Source organism: Poromitra crassiceps (assembly GCF_964638095.1).
Source record: "Poromitra crassiceps genome assembly, chromosome: 4".
Classification (NCBI taxonomy): domain Eukaryota; kingdom Metazoa; phylum Chordata; class Actinopteri; order Beryciformes; family Melamphaidae; genus Poromitra; species Poromitra crassiceps.
The window spans coordinates 58,458,278-58,469,032 of record NC_139626.1 but is presented as its reverse complement, the minus strand read 5'-3'; the positions used below and the strand labels follow the sequence as shown (position 1 = coordinate 58,469,032).

The 10,755-nt window shown below is 43.8% G+C and overlaps 1 protein-coding gene across 1 annotated transcript in view; it reads left to right on the top strand.

Moving 5' to 3' along the window:
- col9a1a (collagen, type IX, alpha 1a) overlaps positions 1 to 10,755 on the top strand; it is a 74,070-nt gene that overhangs the window by 39,851 nt on the left and 23,464 nt on the right. The window contains exons 19-22 of the mRNA XM_083635716.1: positions 2,984 to 3,037; positions 3,126 to 3,170; positions 3,936 to 3,989; positions 9,650 to 9,703. Of these exons, the coding sequence (XP_083491842.1) occupies positions 2,984 to 3,037; positions 3,126 to 3,170; positions 3,936 to 3,989; positions 9,650 to 9,703 (207 nt within the window). The remainder of the gene's footprint in view (positions 1 to 2,983; positions 3,038 to 3,125; positions 3,171 to 3,935; positions 3,990 to 9,649; positions 9,704 to 10,755) is intronic.

The window sequence follows — 10,755 nt, the reverse complement described above, 5'->3', positions numbered from 1 at the left end:
CTTAACGTCAGTAGATTGGACACGGCACAGTTAAGAAGTGTTGACACACTCGAGCCTCTCTCGCGTTTTAATTGTTGTCTGTGAGCTTCTGTAAAGCCTGCTAGTTCTCAGTGTCAACATGCCGCGATGTAACCGTCATGGACCTTGATCTGATCTCAAACTGGGCCGTGTTGAGTCCTTGAATTTGATGTTTAAGGCGCGGCGACCTTGAAGATGAGATAAAGAGATGAAAACCGCTGAAGGTCCGAGTACAGCTTCAAAACAGTCACATTCAACACGTACAAAGTCTGACATGTCAGTTGCGTCTGTGCTTGTCAGTCTGACGTGTCAGTTGTGTCTGTGCTTGTCAGTCTGACGTGTCAGTTGTGTCTGTGCTTGTCAGTCTGACATGTCAGTTGTGTCTGTGCTTGTCAGTCTGACGTGTCAGTTGTGTCTGTGCTTGTCAGTTGTGTCTGTGCTTGTCAGTCTGACGTGTCAGTTGTGTCTGTGCTTGTCAGTCTGACGTGTCAGTTGTGTCTGTGCTTGTCAGTCTGACGTGTCAGTTGTGTCTGTGCTTGTCAGTCTGACATGTCAGTTGTGTATGTGCTTGTCAGTCTGACGTGTCAGTTGTGTCTGTGCTTGTCAGTCTGACATGTCAGTTGTGTCTGTGCTTGTCAGTCTGACGTGTCAGTTGTGTCTGTGCTTGTCAGTCTGACGTGTCAGTTGTGTCTGTGCTTGTCAGTCTGACGTGTCAGTTGTGTCTGTGCTTGTCAGTCTGACGTGTCAGTTGTGTCTGTGCTTGTCAGTCTGACGTGTCAGTTGTGTCTGTGCTTGTCAGTCTGACATGCCAGTTGTGTCTGTGCTTGTCAGTCTGACGTGTCAGTTGTGTCTGTGCTTGTCAGTCTGGCGTGTCAGTTGTGTCTGTGCTTGTCAGTCTGACGTGTCAGTTGTGTCTGTGCTTGTCAGTCTGACGTGTCAGTTGTGTCTGTGCTTGTCAGTCTGACATGTCAGTTGTGTCTGTGCTTGTCAGTCTGACGTGTCAGTTGTGTCTGTGCTTGTCAGTCTGACGTGTCAGTTGTGTCTGTGCTTGTCAGTCTGACATGTCAGTTGTGTCTGTGCTTGTCAGTCTGACGTGTCAGTTGTGTCTGTGCTTGTCAGTCTGACGTGTCAGTTGTGTCTGTGCTTGTCAGTCTGACGTGTCAGTTGTGTCTGTGCTTGTCAGTCTGACGTATCAGTTGTGTCTGTGCTTGTCAGTCTGATGTGTCAGTTGTGTCTGTGCTTGTCAGTCTGACGTGTCAGTTGTGTCTGTGCTTGTCAGTCTGACGTGTCAGTTGTGTCTGTGCTTGTCAGTCTGACGTGTCAGTTGTGTCTGTGCTTGTCAGTCTGACATGTCAGTTGTGTCTGTGCTTGTCAGTCTGACGTGTCAGTTGTGTCTGTGCTTGTCAGTCTGACGTGTCAGTTGTGTCTGTGCTTGTCAGTCTGACGTGTCAGTTGTGTCTGTGCTTGTCAGTCTGACGTGTCAGTTGTGTCTGTGCTTGTCAGTCTGACGTGTCAGTTGTGTCTGTGCTTGTCAGTCTGACATGTCAGTTGTGTCTGTGCTTGTCAGTCTGACGTGTCAGTTGTGTCTGTGCTTGTCAGTCTGACGTGTCAGTTGTGTCTGTGCTTGTCAGTCTGACGTGTCAGTTGTGTCTGTGCTTGTCAGTCTGACGTGTCAGTTGTGTCTGTGCTTGTCAGTCTGACGTGTCAGTTGTGTCTGTGCTTGTCAGTCTGACGTGTCAGTTGTGTCTGTGCTTGTCAGTCTGACGTGTCAGTTGTGTCTGTGCTTGTCAGTCTGACGTGTCAGTTGTGTCTGTGCTTGTCAGTCTGACGTATCAGTTGTGTCTGTGCTTGTCAGTCTGATGTGTCAGTTGTGTCTGTGCTTGTCAGTCTGACGTGTCAGTTGTGTCTGTGCTTGTCAGTCTGACGTGTCAGTTGTGTCTGTGCTTGTCAGTCTGACATGTCAGTTGTGTCTGTGCTGGTCAGTCTGACGTGTCAGTTGTGTCTGTGCTTGTCAGTCTGACGTGTCAGTTGTGTCTGTGCTTGTCAGTCTGACATGTCAGTTGTGTCTGTGCTTGTCAGTCTGACGTGTCAGTTGTGTCTGTGCTTGTCAGTCTGCCATGTCAGTTGTGTCTGTGCTTGTCAGTCTGACATGTCAGTCGTGTCTGTGCTTGTCAGTCTGACATGTCAGTCGTGTCTGTGCTTGTCAGTCTGACATGTCAGTTGTGTCTGTGCTTGTCAGTCTGATATGTCAGTTGTGTCTGTGCTTGTCAGTCTGACATGTCAGTTGTGTCTGTGCTTGTCAGTCTGACATGTCAGTTGTGTCTGTGCTTGTCAGTCTGACGTGTCAGTTGTGTCTGTGCTTGTCAGTCTGATGTGTCAGTTGTGTCAGTCTGGCGTGTCAGTTGTGTCTGTGCTTGTCAGTCTGACGTGTCAGTTGTGTCTGTGCTTGTCAGTCTGATGTGTCAGTTGTGTCTGTGCTTGTCAGTCTGACGTGTCAGTTGTGTCTGTGCTTGTCAGTCTGACGTGTCAGTCGTGTCTGTGCTTGTCAGTCTGACGTGTCAGTTGTGTCTGTGCTTGTCAGTCTGACGTGTCAGTTGTGTCTGTGCTGGTCAGTCTGCCGTGTCAGTTGTGTCTGTGCTTGTCAGTCTGACGTGTCAGTTGTGTCTGTGCTTGTCAGTCTGACGTGCCAGTTGTGTCTGTGCTTGTCAGTCTGACGTGTCAGTTGTGTCTGTGCTGGTCAGTCTGACGTGTCAGTTGTGTCTGTGCTTGTCAGTCTGACGTGTCAGTTGTGTCTGTGCTTGTCAGTCTGACGTGTCAGTTGTGTCTGTGCTTGTCAGTCTGACGTGTCAGTTGTGTCTGTGCTTGTCAGTCTGACGTGTCAGTTGTGTCTGTGCTTGTCAGTCTGACGTGTCAGTTGTGTCTGTGCTTGTCAGTCTGACGTGTCAGTTGTGTCTGTGCTTGTCAGGGGATTCCAGGGAAGAACGGGGCTCCAGGTGACGCCGGCCTCCAAGGCCTTCCTGTGAGTACGACCTTTGACCCCCACAACCTCTCTTGATTCTTCATAATTCCGCCTTAGTCGTTTTCTGACGGGATCTTTCTTCATGCAGGGTTTGCCAGGTGCTTATGGACCAAAAGGTGTCAGTGGCGTGAAGGTATGATAATAACCCATTATTATGTATACTTTTATGCAAATTGTAGATGCTAACAACACGTACAAAGACAACTACGACAACCAGATGATAGCATCACATATGGAGAGACTTTTAAAAAAAGGGACGGGGGGGGGGGGGGGGGGGGGGGGAGACACAAAACATGACAAACTAGTAGTGAACGCGGTATGTTAAAATGTAATCATATTAAAGGAACACTCCGCCCATTTTCAACCAGCTTTGTATCATTAGAACATCAGTAGTATATCAGAAAACTGTAAACGGTTTTTGAAGTCTGTCATTTAATTTGACAGTTATTGAGTGTTAAAGTGTGGACCAGTGACATCACTGGTCCACACTAACTCAAATTAATAACTCATTAACTCAAATCAACTCTCAATAACTGTCAAACTATTCATCATTCATCTAGTTTGACAGTTATTGAGAGTTGATTTGAGTTAATGAGTTATTAATTTGAGTTAGTGTGGACCAGTGATGTACTTTAACACTCAATAACTGTCAAATTAAATGACAGACTTCAAGACCGTTTACAGTTTTCTGATATACTACTGATGTTCTAATGATACAAAGCTGGTTGAAAATGGGCGGAGTGTTCCTTTAATAGTTATATATTTTGTGTAATTAATAACAATAATATACTACTATTACGTCTACTATGACTACTGCAATTATTATAGCCATTTCTGTATAGCACTTGTCTGGGCAAAATGAAGTCATTTATGGACATGTCCCTCTGTGTGTTTCCAGGGAAACACTGGAGATCCGGGCGTTGTAGGACTGATGGGCTCGCCGGGGAAATCAGTAAGTGTGAAAGACTTCCATCCTGTTAGACTACACCAGGGCTATTCAACTCAATTGTTCAGGGGGCCACATTGTCAGAAACCTAAGGGGCCGGGGGCCGGACCCCGAGCCATTATAGGTACACTTGACACAACCCGCCACCACATTTTCGCAGCCGTGCTGGAACTATTATTAAGTAGGGGAATGGATCGGGCAAATTTTTTTGATGTTTTTTGGACTTTTATCCATATTTAGAAGAATATTTCATTTTAAATTAACATTAGGATTATACTGTTGTGATGTCATTATTCAGTATCTTCTCCTTTTCTCACTCACTTTCATGTAACCACCTGCTCTCCCTTTAGTCGTTTTACACTACAACAGACAGCAACACAGGCATAAACACTGAACTTATTATTATTATTATTATTATGGAAAACCAGATTATGATGAAAATCAAACACTGTAATGTAACAAACAAGGGAAAATGAAATAAAAAAGCTTCTCCCGGGCCAGTCATAGATCTTTGTCCCCCACCCAAATTTTTTTTTTTTTTTTTTTTTTTAATATCAAACTCTGGCGGGCCAGATCAAAATTCAAACGGGCCGTATCCGGCCCGCGTGCCGCCAGTTGAATAGGCCTGGACTACACTGTAGTTTCTGTAGTCACTACAGTAACGACTGTACTGACTACAGTAAAGGCTGAATTATACTCGACCAAGCTCGTTGGGGGTGTGGCCCCGTGAGTCTCCGTGCAGACCCCGCGCTGGGGTTGATGCCATTATACTCAGAAAGTGATCAGTATGTATTGTACAATGGTAAATAGTGAGAACAGCCCGTGGAAAAGTCGCAATGAAATGCTATTATGTGCAGTACTGAGTGCGCTTTCACTCTCAAACGACCCCACATCAGCACATAAAGGAATCACCAAACTTGTTTTTACTGAATAGCCGTTTTACTTCTCAGCCCTGATTGCCTACTCTGTGATGCTTTTAATCTCTCTCAATAATGCTCTCAACACAACACATTTACTTGGTGAAATTACTAAAAATGAACAGTTGCAAATCAAAGTTTATAGCCTACCACATGGGTCAAGAAATGTGGCGAAAACACAGCTCAGTGTTCAGGGCTCAGTGACTTGAAAGCGGCCATGTTTGGAGAGAAGCTTGCGCTGTTAGAAAAAAAATCATGCACAAGGCGAGCGCCCGACGGAGCTAGCGAATAACCACGCCCAACAAATTTACGTCATTTGACGCGCCCGGCCCGCGCTCCACCCACGCGCCCTTCACGGCAGGGTGAGCATAATTCAAGCTTAACGCTCCATCCTGTTGGACTACACTGTAGTTTCTGTAGTCACTACAGAAACGACTGTAGTGACTACAGTAACGCTCCATCCTGTTGGACTACACTGTAGTTTCTGTAGTCACTACAGTAACGACTGTAGGGACTAGAGTAACGCTCCATCCTGTTGGACTACACTGTAGTTTCTGTAGTCACTACAGTAACGACTGTAGGGACTAGAGTAACGCTCCATCCTGTTGGACTACACTGTAGTTTCTGTAGTCACTACAGTAACGACTGTAGGGACTAGAGTAACGCTCCATCCTGTTGGACTACACTGTAGTTTCTGTAGTCACTACAGTAACGACTGTAGTGACTACAGTAACGCTCCATCCTGTTGGACTACACTGTAGTTTCTGTAGTCACTACAGTAACGACTGTAGGGACTAGAGTAACGCTCCATCCTGTTGGACTACACTGTAGTTTCTGTAGTCACTACAGTAACGCTTGGCTTGATTCAATGAAAAACAACAGTCTCGGAGAGTAAGCATGTGGGGAAAATTCAGTGGAGTATAAAGTACTCGAAAACCATACTTGAGTACAAGTAAAGATATCTTCCCAGAAAAAGACTTTGGTAAAAGTCAAAGTCACTCATTAGAATATTACTTGAGTAAAAGTCTTAAAGTACTTGATATTTTCTGTACTTAAGTATCAAAAGTAATATTCTGATATTAAATGTACTTAAGTATTGAAAGTAAAAAGTACAAGTAAATGCTGCTAAAAAAAATCAAGCAAAAGACATGCCTGGGCCTGAGTGGAAGTCTATTTCTTCTTCTTGACTTTTATAGCCGCTGGCAAACAACGTTATGTTGCATTACAGCCACCAAATGGAATGGCGTGTGGATCGTGATTAACATAACTTTCTGCGAGTGGGGGGCGTGGCAGGGGAGGAGATCGGAGAGGTGGGGGGCGGGGGGGGGGCAGGTTGTTAAGGGCTTTGTAAGTGGTGGGTAGTATTTCGAAGTTGATCCTATATATTTGATAAAGAGAAAGATTTCAAGTCGACCCCCGATTTCAAAGACCCCAGGATTTTAGGCATCCGACGCTGCCAGATGGTTTGTTTTCACGTAACCACCTGGGAACGAGTGGCTCGGGGAAAACGTTTTCAAAGGGCGGGCACTTTCGAAAAATACCTGGCAGGTGATTGGCTGAACCGTCTGTCTATCACGTCTCATCACGGGCTCTCTTCCCAGTTCCCGCCCGTAACTGCCTCCGGAAGCTGATTGGTTGAACCACTGGTGGTTCGGATTCAAACCAACAGATTGGAGCGTGGCAAGGTGGATTTGTCATGTGATCGTGATCTCGCGATCTCCTGCGAATCCAGCTGCCTCGGAAGGGTCGGATTTTAGGAGACTTTCTGAACATATAAATGACCTCATACTCTTTTGCTTAAATTTAAATGGGGGGGGGGGAGGGGGTAGATAGATGCTCTGAAAGGAGATCTTTCTTGATGCAGCAAAAAGGCCATCCCAGCTCTCCCACCTTGTAAAAACCAGCGTGTTTCGATGAAGGCATGCTGGTTTTTACTGCTTCAGTAAAAGCTTTTTTGGAGAGCATCATCTGCCTCCAAGAGCAGCCGACTGGTTTTCCTGTCTAGTTGTTGTTACCTGTTCATTGAGGATGGTGAGTTTTTAACTCTCTCGTGATCTTCAAGTAAGAGACAGACAGATAGAAACACCAACTGCACAGTCATGTGGTTTCTCTCTGGTCGTTACCAGATGCAGTTACATGACATTTAAGACTATTCGGGCTCTATCTTCCGACAGGCGCGCTGTCCCCTAATAGCGCTTGCGCACCTGTTTGCGCAAGCGCCTTAAGGCACGGAAGATAGCATTCCGCCTTGCGCCGTCCGCCAGGTGTTCTGCCGAGTTTTGCTCCCCCGCCGAGCAGCAAAAAAAAAAAAAAAAGCATCCCCACCTCACGGGAGCATACTTGTAATGATTTATACAGAAATGTAACTGTTTAAAAGTAATATAATTGTCTGGTAGACGTGACCTCCCTGATTTCTAAGTTAAAACAGCCCCGAAATATGTTGGGGATGCAATTCTCGGCGGGGATGCGGAAACGTTCACGGCAGGTGACGCAGGCGCAAATTAGAGCTGTGCCAAAATCATCTGCGCCCCATAATGCCTGCGCAAACGGGATTTGGGCGGTCTTAACTACCAGAATTATTCACAGGCGCGGCCAGGCAAGGCTGGGCATTACGTCAATCAAAACCAATCAGATTCCCGTCTTGCAATGGCTGTTTGCGCGAGGCATGCAATATGCTGTAATTCTCTCCATGCGTAATAGAGTGTACTCACTCGTGCGAGGACAGAGGGAGCTTATTGACAGATCGTCTGTGGTGCCAACGACCCTTCGGGTTATGAAGGTAAATAGCCTATGTCCATTGTCCAACAAGTTTTCTCAATTAATTTCCCTCTTTGCGATGTGATAAAAGTTTCTCAGTGAGTTATAGTTGATTGCCTCACTGAATTATCTGCTAATACCCAATTTTAGCAGCAGAATTTGATGTCTTGACGTGGCAAGGCTGTGCGTAATGACATATCCAAAAGGAATTCCACTTTCCACTCCGCAAATACCTCTCTGCGCTGGGAGCGCAGCCGTAATCTCCGTGCAGCGCACCCAGCGCAGAGAGGTATTTGCGCGTAAGAGGTCCTTTTCAAAGCTCTTAGCGCAAAGTAATTGCGCGCTGCTGACGATAGGGTAATGCCATCAATCCCACATTGTAGCGCTGAAACGCCTGCTTTGACATGGGGCAGCCAATGCCCAGTACAATTATCACAGGCATGCGCTTGTGTCCGCCCCCAATTTGCATTGCGCACGGCGTTAAACGAGCGCAAACGCTAAATTAGTGCTTTTGGAAAGATAGAGCCCTTTGTCTCTTCCTTCTTGTCCAGCCTTGTCTCTGCTTGGTTATAATACTAATTTAGTTTTAACCTATCAGGATAAAACAATATTATTAGCAGCCTCACCAGCTGCTAAGAAAACAATAATCAAGAGCTGGTTTGAGGAAAATCTTCCATTACGCGAGACCGGAATACAGTCTTTATTGATATATTACAGAATACAGTCTTTATTGATATATTACAGAATACAGTCTTTATTGATATATTACAGAATACAGTACAGTCTTTATTGATATATTACAGAATACAGTCTTTATTGATATATTACAGAATACAGTCTTATACAGAATACAGTCTTTATTGATATATTACAGAATACAGTACAGTCTTTATTGATATATTACAGAATACAGTCTTTATGGATATATTACAGAATACAGTCTTTATTGATATATTACAGAATACAGTACAGTCTTTATTGATATATTACAGAATACAGTCTTTATTGATATATTACAGAATATAGTACAGTCTTTATTGATATATTACAGAATACAGTCTTTATGGATATATTACAGAATACAGTCTTTATTGATATATTACAGAATACAGTACAGTCTTTATTGATATATTACAGAATACAGTCTTTATTGATATATTACAGAATACAGTCTTTATTGATATATTACAGAATACAGTCTTTATTGATATATTACAGAATACAGTCTTTATTGATATATTACAGAATACAGTACAGTCTTTATTGATATATTACAGAATACAGTCTTTATTGGTATATTACAGAATACAGTCTTTATTGATATATTACAGAATATAGTACAGTCTTTATTGATATATTACAGAATACAGTCTTTATTGATATATTACAGAATACAGTCTTTATTGATATATTACAGAATACAGTCTTTATTGATATATTACAGAATACAGTCTTTATTGATATATTACAGAATACAGTACAGTCTTTATTGATATATTACAGAATACAGTACAGTCTTTATTGATATATTACAGAATACAGTCTTTATTGATATATTACAGAATACCGTCTTTATTGATATATTACAGAATACAGTCTTTATTGATATATTACAGAATACAGTCTGTATTGATATATTATGATATATTATGATATATATATGATATATTAATATATATTATTATATTATGTCCCCTTCTAACGGTAATAATGCTCACAGTAACATTATTATTGACAAATTGGACCCATGCTATTACTCACTTCAGCTCCATTGCAGTTTTCTTTTTATCCATCTTAACCAAGGTTGGCATTCTTTGTTATTGTTGTTATGTTTGTTTGTTTGTTTGTTTTGCTTCTATTGTTAGCTTCACTTTTATATTTTCATTATCCGTGATGATGATGATGATGATGATGATGATGACGATGATTCAGTTATCCCTGCTTGTCAATAAATGATTGTTAAAAAAAGCTAACTTGTCACTCTGCCTGCAGGGAGAGCGCGGCGAGCAGGGAGAGGTGGGACCTGATGGACCGAGAGGAGGACCGGTGAGTACGACAAAGAGGAAGATGCTTCAGTTGCACTTAACACACAGTTTCCACGTGGTTGCTTTCCCGTTTAAAGCTACAATATGCAACTTTTCACCTAGACAGGTGTATTGTTAGTCCGGCCCTTCTCTGCCTCAGTTGGTCAAGTTCCCACCCCCAAACATCTGTCAGTCATCTGATGTCATGGTAACCAGCAGTGTAAGGGCCCATTCACATACAATCCGATGCTCACATTACCACCCCCCCCCCCCCCCCCCCGCACTCCATTCATAGTCAATGAGGGTTGTCCCACAGGCTCCTCCCACAGGCTCTTGCAGCACAGGAGTATCATGAAAAACACACAGAGGTCGTACAGCGAGAGGATGCAGCCCTACGTCACGCTCCACTGACCAATCTACACACCACACACACACACACACACACAGGCACAGGGGGGGGGGGTGATGTGAGATCCACCCACCCCGACGTACGACAGCCGTACTACTGTACGTCTCGACGGATTGTGTGTGCATTCGGCCTAAAGCCTCCACAGCCGATCTTGATGTTCAGCATTGTTTCTGAACCTTTTGCTTGCCTCTTCTTTCCTTTCTTCCTGTTTTCCTCCATTGTTGTTGTTTGTCTGCCCATCTGCCAGTTTAAAAATGCAACAAAGAGAGATGATAGCCTACTAGAGTTGCGCGATCTTGACCTCAGTCAGATCGTCAATCGCCACCCTTTGACATTGCTAATAGATGATGTCATCGCGCAAGCACATGGCTATATATTATGGATGTTAACGTCCATATTAATTAGATTCAGCTGAGCTCTTGCTGTAGGGTACTTTGCTAACTTAGCATCGATGCTCTTTCCTTTCTTCCTGTTTTCCTCCATTGTTGTTGTTGCTTCCTGCTCTGCAGCCACTCACTTCACCTGGATAAACACAACCAGCTTACCACTGGCCACGCCCACAAGCCACGCCCACAGGAAATGGTTTACGCCCCAAAACAACCAGATGCATTGAATTAACAGGCAGGGGATTTAGGCCTGAAAAAACAGACAATGTATAATATTTA